Below are 23,966 nucleotides of genomic sequence, written 5' to 3'. Positions count from 1 at the left end.
CGCGACTCACGCCCACTACCCTTCCTTCTCTCTGGAAGGTCCCAATGCAGCCCAGCCCTCCAGGGATTCACAACTCTCGCCCACTACCCTTCCTTCTCTCTGGAAGGTCCCAATGCAGCCCAGCCCTCCAGGGATTCACGACTCTTGCCCACTACCCTTCCTTCTCTCTGGAAGGTCCCAATGCAGCCCAGCCCTCCAAGGATTTGCGACTCTCGCCCACTGTTTTTGGAACTCCCCTCTTGGATGAATCTCTGATTCTCTTCCATTGGTATTTATTGGGCCTCGTCCTTCATCTGATAAGGGTTTATTACTGATTCCATTTTTTTCTTTCCTTATACATACTGTAAAGACACCTCAATGTCTAACTAAAGACTCCTGTCCTAAATTAGCAAATTTGGTAAAAGAACAACCATCTGGCTTCTTTATTGATAAAACGCATCTTTATAAGAAATAGTTTTAAAGTCTGAATTTGTAGGTTAAAGTTGTGGTAACCATAAAGGGTACATTCCTTGGGCATGTGGGTTTACCCTTGAGGGGCTTCAGAACAACTGAAGGGAACAGTTCCAGTTCGAACTAGAACTGTGGGTGAACAAATGAATACCAAACAGCCATACAATAAGAACTATCCATGAATAATAAAAGGAAGCCTTATTCCCTATAAAGCTATACTTCTACAGTTCTCACCTGTAACTTCTGATAGCTCACCTTTGTTCCTAAAATAAGGTTCAGAGTTCATGGTTTGCTACAACCCATCAGGCAAACCAACTGCGTACGCCATCCCTACTCACTTCAGAACGGCATCTAAGACTCACTATCAGCCCTTTACATTCTGCCTGCATAGCTCATTTGCCTCCGTGTGAGTGCTCTAAGCACCTTAAGAAGCTAGAAGCCAATTCATCTGAGTGCTGTGAAATGAAGGGGGAAAGCAATGTTTATCCAATGCTGAGTCCCTCCATTCTATCTGGTGCAAAGTGAGCTGCTCTCACGTATGGCTGCCACTAGAGGGTGTGTTTCTTATTTACATCCAAACAGCTGGAGTAGGAGGCCAGATGCTCACACTGTATCCAGTCAGGTTGTCCCACAGGTTGTGAACCTCAATGCTCATACTCAATGATCCACTTCCTCCTGCAAGGCTCACCTAAAGGCTGCCCAGTCTTCCTATATAACACAAATAGCTTAGGATCAAATATTCAAACACATGACCAACAGGGGGCGCTTCACATGCAAACCACAGCTGAGGTCCAGTCACTGAAGATAAACATTTTTAGACAATTATAGGTGTTAAATTCCCCATGTATTTTCTTTTACCCATATGTACATTGTATATATTTTTTTTCCTTACTTTTGTATTTCTAAAGACTGAAAGATTGGTTCGAGATAAAGCCAATTCCTTTGACAGGTCATCCACTCCTCAATGGTCTGAGAGAAGAGGGTTAAGTTTTGAGTCCATTCATTCACAAGATGCTACAAAAGAGGAAAAAAATCCACATATAACAATTACAATACATGAAATTACTCCATGACAGTCACATAATAGAAATTGAGGTGAGGCAATCAGTAATCATCGACACAAAACTCCTGATAAGGAGTCACATAAATGAGGGCAAAGCTGGCCCTGCCCAGTTTTCAGATGTCCCCTCCATCCCATTTTCTCCTAGGTTACATAACAGACAAATCTTTTTATAAGACTTGCACTTATATGTAAAATTAATGTCTGTAACATGTACAGATTATAAAATTAACAGGAGTGAGCGAGCCATTGACCAATTTCTGTCATGGAACAATAGCCATGTGTTTGGTAGACACACTGTTCCAATTCCTGCGTCAAGACTGTCTGTACATATATATGTATGCACATAATATCTCTCAGAGTCTGCCTCCCTCTGCTTCAGAAGGCTGGGATTAAAGGTGTGTACCACCATCCTGCCTAGTAGGCCTTATTTGGAAATTTCCATAGTCTAGATCATTTTTTCTAACTATTACATTTTTAAAAATAGTGAGAAACTGGTTAAAAATTGATAATAAATGCATCACTTATTTACAAACCAGTAGATTAGCTCGCCCCACTGATCCCTCAGAAAAACTCACTTTTAAGTAATTTACATTTACCAGCATTCTTTATTATTCTGTACTTGCTTCCATATTGTATTAAGGTATAACTGATAAAATATAATATAAATGACATTGATCAACTGATTGGTTGACTGTTTTTAAAGACGGTCCTTGGTGGGCTGGAACAAGCTTTGTAGATATGGCTGGCTTTGAACTCACAGAAATACAACTGCTTCTATTTCTGTAAGTGCCAGAATTAAAGGCCTAACTTACAACTTGCAATTAATTTTTATTTTAATAAAGGCATTTAGTGCACCATGCATTTTCACAAGGCTTTATCTAACTGCAACCAGGTCAAATATGTAATTTGTTCTTGTTGCCAATTTCTAAAAGTAAAAAAAATTTAAATTATATTTCTTATATCTCATTTTAGGTAAATCTTGTTTTTTTTTCTGTTGAGTATGGTTTTGTTTTATTTTATGTTGTTTGACAATAAAATCCATTCTCTTCTTGTAATACATTCTTTTCTCTTTAAGGCCCATCTAAATGACACTTTTTCTTAAATGTTTACCTATGTACAAATAATATGAATTCTACTTGTTGAGCACATATCTTTCTATGACTCTCTCTAATCTATTCATATAGGGTACATATCTGTAGACCAAGTATATTATTTTTATTGAATAGTCTATCAGTACTTATCTGATTAAGTTTATTAAGTTTAAAAATTAATTTTATATGTTATTAGATGCAAGGCTGCCAACTATGAGTTACAAGAAACTGGTAAAAGGCATATTTTGTGGGAGTATTTTTTTTTATCTCATCTAAATTTATCTTGCCCATCCAAATTAAATTTTGATGTTTCCTCATATATCATAAGTACTTCTATAAAGTTATTTTTAGTGTTCACACTACTAAATATTCTATCTTCTCTGTAAACATATGAAAGATTCATATAATTGAGAATCAAATATGAGTTTGCAGAAAGCAAAGTTGAACTGATGGACTGAGGAAAATGAAAACATTCCCAGGGCTTCACCCACGGCAGTTACCTTAATTGGTCTGAGATAGGAAGATCCTTTGATTGTCGAAAGGATGGCCTGCGAGTCTTCCAGCTGAGTTATCATATCGTCAATGGAGGAGATGATGAGGATGGAGCGGCCCTCTGTGAGATGAGGGACCAGGTGCAAGGGAGAGGTGTTCCAGAGCTCGATGATCTTAAACAGCATTTTTTCAAGAGCAGCTTCGTTAGTCGCGGAGACCGATATTTCATTTATTTTCTTTTCAAACGGAGACATCTGAAAGGAAGAGATTACTTACTATCCAAAGGAGCAATTAATTCCCAAAGCATCTAACATGGAGCTCTTGAACCTGCCTCTGGAGAGGTGCAAGGCACTGGAGATCCGACGCTTAACGCCAGGGTGGTGACAGAACTGTTGAGCCACTCCAGCCACTTCACATGCTTCGTGCTCAACCCGAGTGTCCTTTTCCTCTTATCTCAGGCGGGGTGAAGAGTTTGTGTGCGCCTCACGTATGTGCAGACAATGCCGTTCGCTTCAACTTCCTCCCCTCTGCACTAATCCCTATGGCTTTGTTAGTTTGAAGTGAGCTTTTTCTTTCTGTACTGTATCTTATAGCATTAGAGTATTGACCCAAGAGAGCAACCTGAAGGGCTCAGATTTTTATAGCTTCTTTTGCTTTGCTAGATCTCCCTAGGATTAAGGGTATTTTGTTTTGCTTATTATTTTTTTTTATTGCATTAGTGAAATAGACAGGCCTTCCTCCCATGTATAGTGACTTCAAGTTCCCTTAAGCTCTTGACAGAAGAAAATCATTAGATTCACTCACAGGACTAGACGGGACTCAGACAACTTCGGTACATAATCTCTACAGAGCTAAGAATGAGGCTTAACCTCTATGTTTGCTAATGGATCACAGTGGGGACTACAAACCAGAAAATGACTAACATTTATCACCTGTTATGAGTTACCAAAGATGGTGTTCAGGGCTGGATTGACTGGGAGCGCTTATGAACATCTATTATTCAGCTAACATGGACTAAAAAGCCACAGAGCTAGCTGACAGGTTTTTTTTGTTAAAGACAACATTTCTTGCCCAATATACTTCAGATGGTTTTAAAAATAAAATCCAGACCCAGACATGTATAAGACAAAACTTGAGCCATGTGAACCTAGTCCTGTCAAGTCTTTATGATCAAAACCTAATGGACAAAGAGGAGGGTCTTCAGTAATACTGTGGCTGTTCTAGAAGGATGTCAGTGCTGTTAATGAATTATCTCTTGCTACCTTGGAGCACACAGTCTCAAGAGTGCAAATGATCAGCTATGGCAGGACAGTTCCTTTTTTTTCCTTCTAATTTATGGCATGCTTTTCACACAATAGGATCCCAAGGGCCTGTACTTCTTAGACAGAACCTTGCCATATAACTGTATAACATTATACATAACCTTATAAACAGATGGATGTATTCATTAGGGTTAAGACAGCCCACAAAATTTTTCTGCATGACTCTCATCTCCTGGTCAAGCCCAAGAAATGTAGGTTTTTGTAAACTTACATAGGCTGACCACTCCAGAACCTCTCTGGAGTTCCCTGGGTTTTACTCCAAGGTTGTCTTCTGTCTTCTCCCTTGCTCTGCCATTGTAAGTTAGAGAGAAGTGGGATGCTCTGGCCCTGGGCTGTGCTCCACTACATCATCCACAAACCTTACTGACTTCTCTTCATGTTCACTGATTTGGACCCTCTAGAATCTGCACTAGACTTTCTTTTTAAACTACCCATTGTATTATTAAGTCAAGGATGGTACCTCAGGACACTGTTTCATGCAGGCTACCAGCTGACCACCTGTAATGCCTTAACTTGACTTATGCATGAGTAGTTCCAATTATCCAAGACACCGCAGTTAAAATACCCGAGGTGTCCTAGATTTTCAGCAAGCTAGTTCGAATGAGCTCAGCTGTTATCACTGTCCCCTGTCTTGATGAAGTGCCCTGTGGTGCAGAGATCCACTTAGAAGGAGCTGGAACAAGCCAGGAAATGTTGAGAGATTTAAATATAGTATGCAAACTAGGTGACCAGGAGAATACAAATGTTATTTCAAGTAAGGAGCTAGAACAACAGAACTGCCAATTGATTACTGAGCCAGGGGAGAGCAGGAGAAGAGAAGAATTTGGGAGGTGGATAATAAAAGGCATGTTAGTTCTTTGAACAGAGCTTGAGCACATGAATGGAACCCTGAACAAGAGTATGATCAGATGCACCTGGAATTCAGGACGGGGACTAAGGTTAGGTCTAGAGACTTTAAGCAGGCTGGCTTTATAAACTCTCTTCTAGGCCGGGCGGTGGTGGTACACGCCTTTAATCCCAGCACTTGGGAGGCAGAGGCAGGTGGATTTCTGAGTTCCAGGATAGCCAGGGCTGCACAGAGAAATCCTGTCTCGAAAAACCAACCAGCCAACCAACCAACCAAACAAAAAACCCTCTTCTAAAATTGCTTCAAAGTATTTCTCATATTCCTTCTTACAACAGACTTATGGTTATAATATGCTGGCTTCAATTACATTAGATATTACCACAAATAAAAACATAAATGGAAGTTCTTATAGGCTAGCAAAAAAAAAAAATCGAAACTTTTTAAACTACGAAAACAAACTTTTTATGTAGTAGCTTCTCATCTGCTTTGTTATCTTTTTGAGGCAGGATTTCATATAGACCAAGCTGGCTTCAAGTAGGCTATCAGTCTTCTGATCCTCTTGCCTCTATCTCCAGAGTGCTGAGATTTCAGGCACGTGTCATATGCCAGGTTGGTTTGTCACATAGAAAAGTGTTTTTGTTCTCTACCTACTTCAGTAATGAAGGTAAAAATGAAAGCTTGCCCCCTCTCCCACTGCAGGTGGGATCTCTGACTCCCCACTGGCCCAGACCTGTAGCCAACCTCCCTGCTTTGTAGCTTACGTTCATGGTATAGGTTTCCTTGCCTATAATTAAAACCAACCCCTCATAATCCAATGTGTTCTTGTCAACTGTTTCTGTTTACCTTCAGAGCCAGAAGCTTCTCTATAGAGAGATTTTTATCAAGAAAGGTTGAGTTTCCAGTGATGTCTCGCAGAGTCTCCCAGTGCCGGGCCTTGAGACAGGGGTTTCCCAAGGCTGTAATGATTGGGAGCTCTTGTTTGAAGTCTAACACTGACTGCTTGAGCAGGGCTACCATATCGTTCTTAGGTAAGCCTGTAAATTCCAGAAAATGTGTAGACTTAGAATATGTTCACTTTTTTTTTTTTTAACCAAAGAACCTGAGAGAGCGAGCATATTTTGCCGTTGGTGGGTAGGAAGCTGGGAGAAGGACACATTACCTTTTTCCAGGACAAAGATTATATGCAGCCACTTGGAGACATTGTTCTTTACCAAATCGAAATCAATGTTTTGGAGAGTACAGTTTCTCCATTCCCAGAAATATGTCCCCCACTCTTCTTGCGCTTCCCATAATAATTTCCTCAGCATCAGGTCACACTCGATGTCGGAAATCTCCGTCAGCACTACCTGAGACATCTCGTCCACGTTGAGAGCATTCATATGGAAATGGGTGTCATCATAATAGTCCTGGTAGCTTGAGTAGGTTTTTACTTTTAGAGTCAAGCTATCAGCTTCTGCTGAGAGAGACTGCACCATTTCCTTGGCTGTTGGTATTGGAGTACTGGCGGACAGCAGGACTGGACTTCTTATCTAAAACCAGCAGGGAAGAGGCCAGACTGTTCAGCAGACGCACACGTCTTCCTGACAACGTCCTTAGTAAAGAACCCACTTTGTCACATGACCAAGTGAATGAAAAGTGAATATTACCATTTGACTCAAACGCCTAGAACTACTTTAGGAAAAGTGTGTGTGTGTGTGTGTGTGTGTGTGTGTGTGTGTATGTGTGTGGGTGCATGACTGCGTTCGCCCTTTTATGGAGATGAAGAACTTTGCTGCCCTGTTCATTACATTCAGAGATGAAGAAAATGCTAAATTCCTGGTAGAATTACTAAAAAGGACATATGTGACCTTATGTCCCGTTCGACTTCACAAATCATCAAAATTGTATTTGTGAATCTCGTGGTATCTTAGCTTCTTTTCTGAAGCTGTGATAAAATGCTGTGACTGAGGCAGCTTTTAGAAGGAAGTATTTATTCTGGTTTACAGTTCCAGAATGAAAAAGAAAAATCAAAAAACAAACAAACAAACAAAAACCCCAAGACCACCATAGCAGCGAGCGAGCGAGCGATGACTAAAGTGTCAGACCAGACTGGGCAGCCGGAGCAGAAAGCTGAGTGCTTACTCCCTCAAGCTCAGACAGGAGGCAGACAGGGCAAAGAGGGCAGGCGGGCAGGCAGGGGGAGTCGAGGGGCACTTACTATGAAAGCTCAACCCTGATAAAATCTCTCCTCCAGCATGGCCACACCTTAGTAACCGAACAGCGCCACTAACTGGGGACAAGGGCTCAAATGGAGGACATTTCTCATTCAGAGCACCACAGCAAGTATACTTGAATTATATTATCTAGCTATGATTCCACAGAAAATGAATCTATAAAAGCACAGTATTACATGAAACTAAGAAAAAAGATTTAAAAGTATATAAAAATAAGACTATAAAGAGAGTGAAAACTTTCAAAAGCACTTACTTTATCTTTTAAGTTGCTGACATCCACTCGTAGGCTGACCATACATGCCTCCAAACTGTTCCTGAATTTAGTGAAGTTGGCTTCTTTGTTTTTGGCAGCTAGCTTCATGGATGTTTTTAGATTACTGAACTTCATGAAAAGGATCTTGTAGATGGCGATCTGTTCCTCTGACACGTTGATCTGGTAATGCCTCACAATGGAATACAGATCAGAAACTGCACAGAAATCTTTTTCTAGTTGAGATATGCTGGAGAAAATGTCATCCAAAAAACTAAAATGCTCCACAAATTGTTCCACTTCTACAGGCTCAGACTCCAGTTGGCACAGCGAGGAGTCTAAAATCTGAAAGGATTAACATTGTATGCAATGATTTCACTATTTTAGGGAACTACTGTTTTTATTTTGGAATTCTGACGTCTACAAGTGTAATTTCATACACTTGTATGTGCAATGCTATACATACTAGACATGATCCTAAGTATCTGTTAAATGCTGGAGGAAGGATGTGATCCAGTCCTTCTACCACGATCAGAAAGTGCCTGAGTAGATTTCATATGTAACATACATGTTATAAGACATGTACAACACTTTATGAAACCCGTGTTCTAAGGATGGTAAGCCTGGGATGGTCACTCTGACTGTTTATACGATAGATTCTCCAGTCCATGGTCCCATTTTATTGTGTTTGCTGATTAGGTGTTATTCTCTCTACTTTGCAGACAAGGAACCAAGTCTCAAATTAGTCTAAGATCAGGTATGAAGTAAGTTACAGAACTGCGATTCAATGACCATCAGAGAAACCTCCTCTTACAATAGATGGCAATTAACACTGAGATTCACAAGGGGTCACGGTGAAAAGAATGAGGGACTGCAGAATGCTGGTCTCTTAAGTGTAACACCCATCACTTTCCTTTCCTTCAAAGCTTGGATTTTTAGAGACAAGGGGGCAGGGTTTGTGGGTGACTTCAGAGGAAGAGTGTTTTCTGGATACAACAGGGGCAAGCACACTTCTATCACACAGGGGTTTTAACAGAATGCACAGGCCTGTGCAAGGCCAAGTCTTCGAACACCTCAGCATGGAGAGGGGAGGGAGGCAGGCAGGAAGTCCCACCCCTACCTAGGAAGCTACTAGCATTTGATAGCTTCTGGAAGAGGGAGAGTCTGTTTTCTTCAATGGTTTCACCCCTGGTAACTCAACTACACTCCAGAATAGGCTCGATGCCCAGAGTAGCTGGGCAGAGCAGACCAGACTTGACGGATTTTAGAGAGAGAGAGGTGTGGGGGGGAGATATAAATGTGTGGAGTAGGGATGTGGGGTGGATATCTGGGAGGAATTGGGGAAGGAGGTGAAAAGTATCAAATACACTGTATGAAATTCTCAAGGAATTAATATAAACAGTATTTGGGGAAGATGAGTGAATATAACTTAAAATGAGAGGTGGCATGAGGAGGCCCTCAGAAAGAGAATGCTATTGATACATTGCATTGCCTAGCTTCCTAGACCCATAACGAGCACGTTGTCTTCTTCTGTCCCACTGCCTAACAGGATGTGCCATCAGAGATGCTTAGGGGAAGGCACACAGTGAGCTCAAAGCAGCCAGTATTCCCAGTGACTGCTGCCTGTGCCCGACCCTACCTGTCCTTGGGAGTTGGAGGTGAGGTGGTGCAGAGTCAACAACACAGTCTCTGGGAGCAGGTGAGAAATGCTGCAGCAAGCTCATCTGAGCACTGCTGCAAGCTCCTTTAATCCCCTCACCTGAGCCCCACTGGCCCCAAGAAAGCATCTCTTCTCGACAGCAGTTCCTGATTGGCTGGCATTGTCTGCACCACCAATCCCTTGGTCTCTCAGGCAGTCCCCAATTAGGTCCTCCTGTAGATGGTTTTTGCGGCTGCACTGGCCCAGCATTTACATAGAGGTGGCCCCACCGTTCCTGCTACAAGTGACTATGTGGGCACTGCTACTGCCCATCAGAGAAATTAGTTCTAACTTGTGTAGGTGACAGTTCTGCTGTTGTTGGTTTTTTGTTGCATTTGTTGCTTGTGGGAGTCATAATGCAACAGAATCTAGCTACATTAACGCTTGCCTGCATTATTACCCTGCCTGTCAACTCTGCTTCCATACCACTGGCACTTCTCCTTTAGTAAGAAACATCTTTCTTGAAAATTATTCTTGGTCCACCCAAGCTCTGTTTGCTACTTCTGATAAGGTTTTATGCTACGTTAGACTCAGTATGTGCAAGAATGATGCTCTCCTCTCACAGTTGTGCTGCAGAGACACAGTCGGTGGCTAGCGTGCAACTCCTGGTTTAAGAAGTATTGGTAGTCTGGCCAAATAAAGAAAAAAATATGATAGCTGTTATCATAAACCCCAGTCTAGAAACCTGTCTCAGGTGTTTTGGGAGAATGCTGGGACAGATGACAGCTAGTACACTGGGACCCATATTTGTCCTGGAGAGCAGACACGCCATAGCAGAGTGAGTCTTATGCTCTAACTGGGGGATGGGGAACAGTGATGTCAGACAGTGATGCGCGTTATAAAGACAAAACAAGAGATGGGCGGTGACCCGGGGGCGCAGTCTTCCATGGGTCACAGAAAGTTCTAAAAAAAATGCGATATTTAATAAAAAAACACATGTAAGTGCTGAGCAGGGGGCCAAGTTGGGTAAAGTACTTGCCATGCAAGTGTGAGGACCAAAGTTTGGATCTCCATAAACCACACAGAACCCAAACACAGGAACATGCATGTCTGCAATCCCAGGGGTCCTAGGGCCAGATCAAGTGGAGAAGAAGAATTCCCAGAAGTCCAAGGGCCTCTGGGCTGGTTTTTGTGATACAATCAAGAGACACTGTGTCAAACAACTCCTGAAGTTGTCTTTTGACCGCCACATGTCATGGCACACATGCTGTCACAGTCACATACAGGAATGCACATATACACAGATAAAGATTAAAAACAAAAACAGATGTAATCACAGTACTTTGGGATTTTGTGAGGATAATACTTATGTGTATTTTTGATTGTGTAGCTTCAAGTTATCATCTAATCTGAAATTTTTCTTATGAAGAAGTGTAGCTGCTTGTATTATGAATGTATATAATTATGCTCCCCCAAAAACTGTTTGCACGGGACGGTCTGCACAGAGCTTCTGGGGACCTGCCCCCAGTTGGTTCTGACTGGTAAATAAAGATACCCACAGCCAATAGCTGGAGAGGACAATCAGAGGCGGGATTTTAGGATTTCTTGAGCTTAGGATGGGAGGAGAGGAAGGGGAGTGTGGAGAGAGGAGAGACAGAGTCTACCATGGGGTAGAGAAACAAGGGGAGCAGCCAGCGCTCTGGGCCAAGAGAAACATGTCCCAGATGGCTAATTGGAGTGAAGCGTAGCCAAGAGGGAACATAGGAATTGATAAGTGGGAACTCGGAATCATCAGCAGAGGTAGGTTCTAGCAGCATGGCGGCTGGGCAGTTGCCTTGCTAGTGTGCTGCTTAAGACATATTAAGATAGAAAGGCTGTGTGTGTGTGAGTGTGTGTGTGTCTTCCATTCGGGAAAGATAAATGATTGAGGCAGGAAGTGACCCCACGCTGGGATTAATTAGAAATTAATTCAACCAAAAGGAAGAAGAATTTAAAGACTTACTTCTAATAGATTTGCACTCCTGTCCTCAATGGTACATTGTAATAAGTTGTAGCTCATTTGTATGACGCCATCAATGTATGGTAAGCATGCTAATTGATAATTCAGAGTTTTCACACAAAAGATCCCAAGACGCATCTCAATAGCCATGGTCACAACCTGCCTTAGGTAGCTTCTGAATTTATGTATTATACTCTTAAACTCCACCGATGTTAGGTTCATCATGAACGGCAGTTTTTTAGTCATGACTTTGGCCTTTTCTACCATGTAACAATATTTCAGAAACCTGCAGCTGTAGTCGCTAACCAGGCCCACTGAGTTACCAATGATAGTCAGCAGATTCACAATCTGGGAATGAAAAAATGTCACGATGGTTAGCAGGCTCCATCTGGAAATGGAAGTCTTACTCAAAGCTTTAAGCAGAGGAGCGGGACTGTGTTGTTGGGCAAGCTGATGGTTGCTGTTAAGTGATGGTCTTTGTACAATTCATTCTGTTTACAACTGGAGTTAAATATTGCCTAATGTTGGAAACAAAGACTAAGAAACATGGATGACTAACATGACTGTCATGCAAAGGTTACTCAGATATTTAATTTGTAATCAAGGTATTATTTTGAACTATGTCCTAAAGACTCAGTCTAAACCGTCTAGCTCACTGCCTGTCATCCAGCTTTCTCCTCGTGAAGTCCCAGAGTGGCCGGTCCTATATATTTCTGATTGCACTTAGTTCCTAGGACATAGTTTATCTGGTTAGGACAGAATTCAGACACAAGCTGAGACAATTATATTTTACTATGAATTTGGACCAAAAAGAATGCAATTTAAGTGGTTAGGGAAGGGCTCGCACATGGCAAACCAATGTCTTGGCAAACCAATGTCATAAAAGAACCACAGGGAAGAAAATTCATTTCTGCAGTGGAAACTTGAAAAAAAAAAACCGTGGTAAATGGAGACCAGAGACCACAGGGAGACAAACTGGGATGACTCTCCCATTGCCGTGAACCAGGATGCGCTGAAGGTTTCCATACATCGCGGTCATGAAACAATTCCAGTGGGGTTCTGCTCCCTTCCCACCCACTTCCGAGATGGCCAATCTTGAAACTTACTTTGCTCTGGTAGTCAGTGTCCATGTCGAAGAGGATATAAAAATCTGGCCATCGGGTCTGCTTCTTATATTTGATGACACTTTTTGTCTCATTAGATAAATCTGGAACTGCAACCAAATCAACAAGGATAGACAGGCGAGGATCTTGGTGAAAGGGGATAATGGTGGCTGAAAAAGGACATTGAAGAGTTAGGATTTCCAGACGCCTCTTAGAAGAAACCCTTTAAAATCAGCCATAGCACCTAGGCCTGTTAAAAGCCGATGCTGAGTGACTTAATGAGCAGACACAATTCTGGATTGATGGGGGCATTCATAAGCATGTACAAAGCTTTGCATTTAACATTATAAAAAGAAGGAACCATCACAGATAATAGTTGTGGTAGGAGGAGCCATGCTGAAAATAGAACTGGAGCCAGGCAGTGGTGGCTCACGCCTTTAGTCCCAGCACTTGGGAGGCAGAGGCAGATGGGTTTCTGAGTTCGAGGCCAGCCTGGTCTACAGAGTGAGTTCCAGGACAGCCAGGGCTATACAGAGAAACCCTGTCTCGAAAAAAAAAAAAACCAAAAGAAAAAAAAAAAAAGAAAATAGAACTGGAGAACCCTGTCCTGTGTGGAGAGCGTCGCTCTGTCTGTGTGGAGAGCGTCGCTCTGTCTGTGTGGAGAGCGTCGCTCTGTCTGTGTGGAGAGCGTCGCTCTATCTGTGTGGAGAGCGTCGCTCTGTCTGTGTGGAGAGCGTCGCTCTGTCCTGTGTGGAGAGCGTCGCTCTGTCCTGTGTGGAGAGCGTCGCTCTGTCTGTGTGGAGAGTGTCGCGCTGTCTGTGTGGAGAGTGTCGCTTTGTCTTGGGCACAGAGACACGACAAACACAAGACTGCTACCGGAAAGGAGGGGACAGGTAAGAGGTCTATGGTCGCATCCAAGAGAAGAAACTTTGACACATACTTTATGGCTTACACAAATAAACTCAAGATGAAGATAAACACAGAAAACAAATGGATGAACTTCCAGAAGAAAATAGTGTGGCTCTTAATTGAGAAAGTCCTAGATACAAAGCCGAAAGCATAACGCATGGAAGAAGTCAATTGATGTGCGGGAGTTTATACATCCGGGCAGCTTAGCTATTGAAGAGAATGAGACGCTAAGGAGAACACTTGCAAGCCTTCTAGCTGATGACAGATTTGACTATAGCACTTAAAAGACCTCTCTTAGCAGCGAGTAAACCCTCATCAAAGCTCTTTAAACAACCGACACACAGGTGCGGAACTCAGGTAAGGAGATATGAACCATCCATCAATTCCTAGTGAGACAGAAATTTCCAAAATGTGCCTCCTCATTGCAACAGGTAAAGGAACTTCTAAAAGTTGACAATAATAGCATTTTTCACAAACGTTGGGAAAACCCACAAAGCTTCACATACTGCAGCTGAGAATAAAAAGGAATCCTGCTATACAGAAAATATGATCTAAGAATTCAATATAATTAAACATATACCACAGATATGTTCATCTGGATACATGTATTTATATAAATAATAACTTAAAAGCAGGTGAATATCAGATCAGGTGACAAATGTGTAAGGAGTTAGAAGGACAGAAACCCCCATCTCCAGTCTATGGTGCAGGGTTTTCCACCAACAAATGCTAAAATTAATGGGCATGGGATTTTTTTTTTTCAGCAGAAAAACATGATATTTGCATTTCTTTTACGACTTTCTGCAGGACCACTGTAGCCAAGTCATGTGACTAGCATTGCTAGTAACAAGATGTGCAACTTCACCTGCTCTTGGCCAAAGGCAGTGGAGAGGATTGCCTGACTGCTACAACATTCACGCCCCACTCATCACGTGACCACAAGCCACACTGATGTATACTCTACGGGATAACTAGTACATTTATTAATTTTTTTTAAATCCCTTAAGATCACAAAAGAAGAGAAAAGGAGCTGTCGCAGATGGGAATATCTGAGGGTCCCGTGAACTGACTGTGACATGTGAGTCTGGACTCCAGGTCATGGAATAGGAAGCAGACAGGAGGGAAGCCGCTCTGGGAGTCTAAATTGCTTCTGTTGGTTCATTGACTCTGGTGTACTGTTGGGTGTGTGGTTTTGACAACAACAGCATGGGTAGCAAGAGCTTGTGAGAAGCATGCACGAGTGACCTACTGTGCTTGTGACGGTCACAGAAGCCTCAAGTTATTTTACAATGAAAATTTCAAAACAATCACATGACAAAACCATTTTATACTGAGGGGAAGAAAAAAAAAAGACATGGGAGCAATCAGATGTTTTTAACCCAAGAAACTTAAATCTAAAAACAAAAACAAAAACAAAAAAAAAAAAAAAAAAAAAAAAAAAAAAAAAAAAAAAAAAAAAAGAAAGAAAGAAAGAAAGAAAGACAATCTAAGTGACAAAAAGAATCTATGAAAAGAGTGCCAGAGGACCTACTTTCTCATAATGAATCTCTCTACCCTAAATTTAAAAAAAACATTAGTAGAGAATGATACATGTCTTATTATTTCTATAGATCAGCAGTTAATTCCAGGCGAGAAATTCCTGGGTGGAAGCAAGTGCATCATCGTGCTAAAGCATGAAGGCTGTGGGGCAGATCTGCAGCAAATGAATATAGTAAACTGCCTCATGACAACTGATCTGCTGAGGGACCTACCAGCTTAAATCTCCTTCTAAAACTTATTGTGGGGGATGAATAAATTCTTTGGCCAAGGTAGTTGCTGGCATACAATCTTAGATTATATTCATAGAGCTGAAAATATTCATTTAAAATGTATTCAAGGTGGAAACAAGGTCTTTATAATGCTATGACATAAAATTCAAGCCTTGAGTTGCTCTCCCTAGGCTAATGTTCTGTGTATTCTCTTTATGTGCATGCACACTAATTTTGGATGACAACTTAACTACATTTATAATATATGAAAAGACAAGCAGCTAGACAATCCTGTGAGGGATTGGCTTGATTGGATCATCTGGGCTGGGAAGACACACCCTAAATCTGGGCCACACCCCCTGGTGGCAGTCCACATCAGACATGGAACGAAGCAAGCTTTTACTTTTTACCTGTTTGCTCTCACACTGGCTAGCAAGTTCATCTACCCTGTTGCTGAGACATGCCTTCTCTGGTATTAGAACCTGCTTCTTTGGAATTCCAATATAGACTGAAGACCAACAACTCTCTAGGACTTCCCTGGGACTCTAGCGACCTACTGAGATTGCTAAGAGATTGAGTCTCGTGGACTGAACAAGTGCTGGATTATAGGCCTTTCCACCATAACACAGCCAGTTTCGAACTAGTCAAACAACAGCCTGTAAGCCACTCGGATAAATCCCCATGTTAGAGAGAGAGAAAGAGAGAAAGAGAGTATGTGTGTATACATATCCATATATATGCATATATGAATCCCCATATATGTATATACAAGTATGCATACATCCATATTTAGGGGGATTTTTCATAGATGTTATATGTTCATACATGCAACTTATTCTATCAGTTCTATTCCTTGAAAAAAGTCTAACATCATACACACACGCACATACACACACACACACACACACATCATCATCATCATCATCATCCTCAAATAATTCTAAATAAACATTGTTTGATCAAACACTGGGACTCATGATCTCTTATTTATATCTACCACATATATCCCTGACTAAGAGCACCAAATACATTGATTTAAAAACGATTGCCAAAGAAGGCACGAAGCCTTTCAGATACTCACTTACATACTTTTCTATAGTTGCTATCATATTTTGGAATTGTGTTGAAAAGTCCAGTCTGTTGGGCTCCATGAACAGGTTTGCGGGGAATTCTAAAAATCTGAGAGAGAACAATATATAAGAGTATACTCAAGGGACTGCAGTACCCAACAGTGCACAGATGCTTGTAAACCGCTCCACACGTACTTATTGTAGAAGCGTTCAGATTCCATCAGGAGTCCTGTGTCTGTTCCAATTTATTGAAACAAAGACAATGTTAAAAATTTATTAACAGTTTAAAATGCTAGACAACAACTTAATCTACATCACTATTCTCTAAATACCCTGAGAATTGATTGCACAGCATGGCTGGAAGGGGAATTCTAGCAGCGTATCCCAGACTCTGATATGGAGATCTGGAGTAGCGCGCCCCAGACTGTCTTCTTTTCCATTTCTGTGGGCCTCACACATGCTAGGCAAACATTCTACCACTGAGGGGCACTCCTGTGCTTTTAGCAGCCATTCTAGGTGCTGCTCCTCCTGCAAAGGGAAGCCCCAGAGTCCAGAGTGACTCCAAGTGAATGAATGATATTATCACTCGCATGTACCACAAGGTGGCTCATGGTCTGTCATTGCTCCTCTCAGCAAGTACGCTAACATGGCACAATCCTCAATTTCTCCCTTTACTGTCAGCTGCCGCCCTCCACCCTTTGCCTCACCGGAAAGGATGCGTTTCAGGATGCTGCTAAACTTGCACGGCTGGTTGTAGTGGCTGAGCAGATCCTCACTTACAGTTCTTTTTCGGTATTCCAGCTCATCATCATCATACACCAGAGACTCTTCACGGCTCTGCTCAGTCTTCTGAGACTTCCCTTCAGGGTCCTCTGGAGAGTCATTCACAGAGGGAACTCTCAGACAGAGATTGACCTCGAATATCGGAGCGTATGTTTTCTTCAAGTCCATTGTCACACTATGTGTGTTAAAAGTCTTGTGTAGCAAGTGTGTCCATGAGACAAGAACAAAATATAATAGAACAGTTAACTGGTGGTGATAAAGTTTAGGTAGTATTATAAACTGTAACCACATTTACACGTCAAAAAAGAAAATAGATAAAATGTGAAATTAGTATTAGTGGGCAATTTGGAAGGCATTATTGCAGCTTTTTACAATGGGAGGAGGGGGCACATATGTGTCAGATGTGTGCATGTGTGTGTGTGTGCACACATATGTGTGTGGGTGTGTATGTGGCAAGATATCGTTCACCGAATGTTTAATTCTGAAACTTGCTATTCATCTTGTATCACAATTTATGCTAATGGTTTTAAGGCACAGCTTACCTCACGAACATCAGTGTCTGGTTTTGGTTCTGAGCTTTGAACAGAAAGAGCACTCGATCTTGAAAGAGCAAATTCATCATCGTCTGATTCCTTTCTAGAAAAGATCTTCCAGTCTCTAGAATAAGAAACGGGAGGGAAATTTATTTTTGAAATCGTTTATTTTACTGTTTAGTATGAAAATATATAAAGAATTCATATAACTTAGTAAGAAAGAGATGAAGGAAGGAAGGAAGAGAACAAGTAAGTTAAAAGTGGGGAAAAGGCTGGGATGAAGCTCAGTCAGCAAAGTGTCCAGCTTGTAAGTGAAGACCTGAGTTTGAGCCCTCAGAGCACGCATAAGCCGCCAGGCATGGCTGCAGCAGATCTGCACTCTCAACAATAACAAAATAGGAGAGAGAAACAGATCCCTGGATGCTTGCAGGCCAGCTAACCTGGCCTACACGCTCAGATTTCTGGACAATAAAAGGCCTTGTCACACATAAGAAGGTGCAAGATACCTGAGGACAATCATCCAAGGTTGTCCTCGGACTTCCATGAGTAGGTGTCATATACCCTGACACACATCCATGTCCAACACAAGTATACAAATAGGGAAAGAAAACAATTTGACTGGCCCTTTTCCCAAAGATATACAAGTGGATGATAAGGAAAAGATGCTTAAGGGCTGGAGAGGTGGCTCAGTGGTTAAGAGCACTGGCTGCTCTTCCAGAGGTCCTGAGTCCAATTCCCAGCAACCACATGGTGGCTCATGACCATCTGTAATGGGATCAGATGGCCTCTTCTGCTGTGTGTGAAGACAGCTACAGTGTACTCATATAAGTAAAATAAATAAGTCTTAAGAAAGGAAAGAAAGAAAAGATGCTTAAGATCACTGACAATTAGGAAACCCAATCAAAATCACAAGAGATTGTCTTGTGCTCACTGGACTGGATTTGTGTTAGTGAGGATATTAGAATCCGGCACGCTCTTGCTACAGACTAAGCGGATATAGACATTGTTGTGGGAAACTGTAGAGAAGTTCCTCAAAATGTTAAATATCAAATTATATGATCTGGAAATTCTACGTATACACGTCAAAGATCTGAAATGAGGTACCCAATCAGAAGCTCCAATCTGGTGTGCACAGTGGTGCTTTAACCATATTCTACAGGGGAGAAATCCAACAGATCAATGGAGAGCCACAACATACTGCCAACAGACAACAGAGTGTTATTTAACCTTGAAAGGAAATGAAATTCGGAAACATGCTTCAACATGGATGCTCCTTAAAGATATCATAGGTTAGAAATGCCGGGGGGAAGAGAGAGAGAGAGAGAGAGAGAGAGAGAGAGAGAGAGAGAGAGAGAGAGAGAGAGAGAGAGAGAGAGAGAGAGAGAGAGAGAGCAATAGTTATGATTCTAGATGTGCAAGGTACCTAGAATGGATAAGTTCTTAGAAAGGTTGCCATAGCTGGAAGGGGAGGGTGGGATGGAGGTCTTGTTAGTGGATATGAAGCCCCATCGTCTGGGAAAAGGTTCTGGAAGTGCATGGTGGTGTTTGTGCAACACCAGATGGATGCAATGCCTCTGACCAGCACAGTGCAGATGACATCTTCCATGCTCCGTTACACAGATTTCAACCTCATGAAAACAGATCTCACTTTAGCAGTAAGAGAAACGATAGCCTCTTGACAGTAAGTCTGACCAGAGCAACACAGAGATGTTCTAGGGAATGTCTGTCAACACAGGGCTACACATTGATCCCAGAGCTCATTCACCCTCTCATGTGCCCATGGTATGCTGTACTCTCCGTCCCTGGAGGAAGTGACTTGAACCACTCCAGTCAGAAAGATGGAAAACTCATAAACAAACCCAAAAGGTAATTCCAGCCAGCAGGGATTGATGGGAAAGGGAGACAGGAACACCCGGACATGTTTGATCCTATCTAAAGAAGCAACAAGTTAGAAAACTGGACAAAGGAAAAAGATCAGAACTACTGACAAAATAAAATTAACATAAGTATAAATGTTGTAGTCTAAGGTATGAAATCAAGCATATAAAACACCTTTATTTCTATTTCAAGAAACAGAAATTCTCTGGCTTGAAAATCAAAATCAAATCATGATTCTGAATTCCCTCAGAAAAACTTAAAGGAAGAGGCATGCAACAGCCTCAGGACCTGCAGGAGGTCAGACTCTGACAACGTGTGCTCTCCCTTGAAAAGGTCTGTGTGAGCAGAAGCCCAGTGGGGCTGGGGATCTTAGAGATTGCTCAGGCTCTCGCAATCACAACTTTTGTTGTATATTGGGAAACAGGAAAATTCAGGATGTGTTAAGAGATCTCAAATGTCTCCAAAAAATTATCTGTCACTGGAGAATACCATCAGCCATAGAAATATCACAGGGAGGAGATTTGTATTGTGAAATCTGAGAACCAACAGGTAGGAATCAAAGTAAATGAAAATGAGAACACCACATATACATGCACACACACCACACATCATCCACCCACCTCATATACCATAGATACATACACACATACCACACCTCCACACACATACACCCCTATACACACATACACACATTACATCATATAAACACACCACACCACACACAGGCCACACTACACACACACACACACACACACACACACACACACACACCACACACCACATACACTTCCCACCACCCCACATACTACACATACACACACACATACTCACACACATACACCACACCCCACCCACCCACTCCACCTACCACAGATACACACATATACATAAACACATATCACATAGCACACACACACAACACCACTCAAAACACCCTCACACAGATACCACACACACACACACACACAAACACACTACACACACACACACACCACCCACCCACCCCACATAACCACAGACACACACACAGACATACACACACATACACAGAATCTGAGACACATTAAAACCAGCCCTATGAGGGAATTTTGTAGCTCCAAATATCTACTACCTAGAAAAATAAATAAATAAGAGAGATTCAGATACTGAAGATGAATGGGGAAGAAGGCAAGAGGAGGCAGACCCCAGAAACTATTCCCTATTGCAGGCCCAAGGGAATGCAGAGAGCACAGAGAGAAGCTTCAGGAAGGGACGGTGTTCGAAGATGGTGCATGGCTCTGGTAATGCCTGCCTGTAACTGCAGCAGCGATGCAGGGCACTGATGCAGGGGGACCACGAGTTTGAGACCAAGTTAGGTTACACAGTGAGTTCAAATTAAACCTTGTAGCACACAGTGGGACCTTTTCTCAAAGTAATTTTAAAATAAGGAATGAATAAACAGAAAGAAATATTACTGAATCCTAAACTAACGACTAGTGGGGCCCCTCTGAGCAACAGTGTTAGAAAAATAAAACATTTCAAGAGTTTAATATTTAATCATCTAGACCCTATATTAAAGTGAAAATATCCTCCATTAGGGAAATGTATAGCTTAAGTGCCCACATTAAAAACAATCAGGAAGCACAAACAAATGAGTTGCTTAATGATGTAACTCAAAACTTTGAAAACACAAGAACAAACCAAACCTAAACTCAATACATAGTAATAAATGATGATAAGAATCAGAGCCAAAAGGAATAGGAACAAAGAAAACAACACAAAGAATCAACTAAGCTAAGAGCTGATTCTTTGAGAGGATAAAGGAGATTGATAGATTCTTGACCCAACTAACCAAAACAAAGAGGGGACAAGGCAAATCAACAGAATCAGAAATAAACGAGGACATACAGCAACAGATGCCAAGAAAACTTAAAATATTATAAGAGAATTTTTTTTTTTTAAAAAAGGCCTGTATTCCATTAAAACAAACAAACAAACAAACAAAAACCCTAAAGGCAATGGACAAATTTCTAAGTTTACTCAAGCCACTAAACTCAGCAGAGGTGGTGGTCAGCAACCTGAAGAGATTCAGAACAAAGAGAGAGACAGAAACAGAAAGGGGCAAGCTCCACTGTGTGCGCTGTGGTCCTGCTGTAGTCTGTATCTGATTTCCTAACCATGTAAACATCGTGACAATCAGCTAACTCATTTGATGGACTCCGTCACCAGCTTGATATTTTCAGCTGCATGTAAAGGTGTGGGATGCGGCTGCAGACCAATCATTATTAAAGTATAACTGGTTTGTACTGAAGTGGCCCTGTTTTCACAGTGTGAGGCTCATTTCACACACATGGACCTCAAATGGAGGCCACAATTGCTCCTCGTTGGCCAATGGTTCCTGCTATAAAGAATGACCTATGTGTACATGGGTTGGTCCTTAAACTGAAGCCTTGCAAGACTAAGCCATCTGTGCTCTGTGGATGCAAAAGCAAGGCCAATGGATAGCAGCTGCTTGGCCATAGCTTAAAATGAAGTAGGAGACTGATAAGTCCTCAGGGGCCTGAGGCCCACTTTTAGAGCGAGCCTCTTGGCTGACCTGTGTCTGGTACCTCTATCTCTGATGACTTGATAAGTCCGTCCTTCAGGGCCTGAGGCCCACTTTTAAAGCGAGCCTCTTGGCTGACCTGTGTCTGGTACCTCTATCTCTGATGACTGTTCTTTTACATCCATTCTGGATTTTAAAAAAAAAATCCTAAAGCAAAACAAACATGAACAAATAAAATGACCCATTTAAAAAATGACCTTGGATGGCCAACCAAAAGACCCAACAAGCAGCTGAAAGAGTCAGAGGCAGATATTTGCCCCCAACCAATGGACAGAAGCTGCTGATCCCTGTTGTTGAATTAGGGAAAGGCTGGAAGAAGCTGAGGTGAAGGGCAACCCTGTAGGACGACCAGCAGTCTCAATTAATCTGGACCCCCGAGATCTCCCAGACACTGGACCATCAACCAGGCAGTATATACCAGCTTATGTGAGGCCCCCAACACACATACAGTAGAGGACTGCAGGGTCAGGATTCAGTCAGAAATGATGTACCTAACCCTCAAGAGACTGGAGGCCCCAGGGAATTTAGAGGTCAGGTGGGGTGGGGTGAGAGGGTGGGGACAGGGGTGTGGGGAGGAGGTATAGGCTGGGAAACAGTCAGAGGGTAGACCAGGAGGGGGATAAAATCTGGAGTGAAAAAAAAAAGAATTAAATAAAATAAAAAAATAAAGATTAAAAAATGACCTTGGGATCTGAAAAGAGAATTCTCAGAAGAAAGAAAGAAAAATAGCTAAAAAACGTTTTTCTTTTCTTTTCTTTTTTTAAAATGCCCATCACCCCTAGCAGCTAGGAAAATAAATCAAAACAAGTTGGAGAGTTCATCTTACCCCAATCAGAATGCCAACAAAGCTGGAGGGGGTGTGGGGGAGGGGAACCTCACTCATTCGTGATGGGATTGCAAACTGGTCTAGCCACTCTGAATGTCAGTGTGGGAAGTTCTCAGAAAGCTAAAAGTAAATCCACCAGATCTATGACCCAGCTATCCCGTGCTTCCGAATCCGCCCCAAGGGTTCAACATTCTACTCCCCAGATGCTTGCCCGACCATGTTCCTGGTTGCTCCAGCTAGGACATGGAAACACCCTGAATGTCCTTCAGCAAATGGGTAATGAAAATGTAGCACATATGCACCGTGAAATATTATTTAGCTGCGAGGAAAAATAAAATTGTGAAAATTTCAGGCAACTGGATGGACAAGAAAATACATTGAGTGAGGTAACTTAGGTCCAGAAACAAACAAACAAAAAAACAACAAGTGTTGCTCATTCTATCTCATCGGTTGCTTCTAGCTCCAAGTAAGACAGGGGCATACAGCCTAGGGTAAGTGCAGAAACCAGGAAAGCAAAGGGGATTCAGGGTGTGGGAGAGTGACCGAGAGGGCAACCACAGGGCACAGCTGACTGGGAAGGTGATATGGGGAAAGATGTGGAGATTACTTAATTAGAGTGTGGGGAGATAAACACATAGGGAGGAGGGGAGATTACAGTGAGGACGTCTGGAAAAGCCCTATGTATACATCTACGCATCATCCCTCTACCTGGGATAATACACATGTCTTTTCTGATAAAGTTCCCTCTAAGAGTCATAGACCATGTGACAAAAACTCCAACATCAGGCACCAGAGGCTCCCTTTTGAAGTTGTGGGTCGGGGTTGTCCAAGAGACTCTTAAAACGTAGACTGTGGGCTGTCTTTTGCTGCCTCCCACAGGCAGAAGCTGAAGATAAGTCCCTATTGATGAAGAGAAACGCACTTTGGACACAAGACCCAGAGGACCTGAGCTGGAACTGACCTGAAAGCTTCCTCTCTCAGGACCTCTCTTTCATGGTACCCAGAGGGGACCAGGCAAGCTCTCAAGAGAGGGAAGCAACCAATAGCCCTAGCCACGTGGGATGCCTAGGAACCACAGTAACCAGCGTGGCACACTGCACTGGCTGGCTTTGTGTGCCAACTTGACACAGGCTGGAGTTATCACAGAGAAGGGAGCTTCAGTTGGG

At 42.2% G+C, this 23,966-nt stretch overlaps 1 protein-coding gene across 8 annotated transcripts in view; it reads right to left on the bottom strand.

The window, feature by feature from the left end:
* The window catches only part of Dnah14 (dynein axonemal heavy chain 14), a 230,250-nt gene that overhangs the window by 168,267 nt on the left and 38,017 nt on the right, over positions 1-23,966 (bottom strand). For 6 of the 8 annotated variants that reach the window (XR_004109335.1, XM_031336881.1, XM_031336892.1 and 3 more), the window contains 11 exons: positions 17,522-17,636; positions 16,904-17,171; positions 16,392-16,431; positions 16,208-16,305; positions 12,473-12,639; positions 11,370-11,714; positions 7,732-8,073; positions 6,425-6,794; positions 6,109-6,299; positions 3,105-3,350; positions 1,343-1,464 (listed from right to left, as the gene is read on the bottom strand). Coding sequence is in view for 7 of the 8 variants with exons in the window: in XM_031336881.1 (XP_031192741.1) it covers positions 1,343-1,464; positions 3,105-3,350; positions 6,109-6,299; positions 6,425-6,794; positions 7,732-8,073; positions 11,370-11,714; positions 12,473-12,639; positions 16,208-16,305; positions 16,392-16,431; positions 16,904-17,171; positions 17,522-17,636 (2,304 nt within the window). In the remaining variant the exon portion in view is untranslated. The remainder of the gene's footprint in view (positions 1-1,342; positions 1,465-3,104; positions 3,351-6,108; positions 6,300-6,424; positions 6,795-7,731; positions 8,074-11,369; positions 11,715-12,472; positions 12,640-16,207; positions 16,306-16,391; positions 16,432-16,903; positions 17,172-17,521; positions 17,637-23,966) is intronic. The other 2 variants (XM_031336901.1, XM_031336907.1) reach the window with 2 other exon arrangements.

Source organism: Mastomys coucha, unplaced genomic scaffold, assembly GCF_008632895.1.
Source record: "Mastomys coucha isolate ucsf_1 unplaced genomic scaffold, UCSF_Mcou_1 pScaffold1, whole genome shotgun sequence".
In the NCBI taxonomy this organism is placed as follows: domain Eukaryota; kingdom Metazoa; phylum Chordata; class Mammalia; order Rodentia; family Muridae; genus Mastomys; species Mastomys coucha.
Note: the sequence above shows the minus strand (reverse complement) of the source record. Positions and strands in the feature narration are given on the sequence as shown.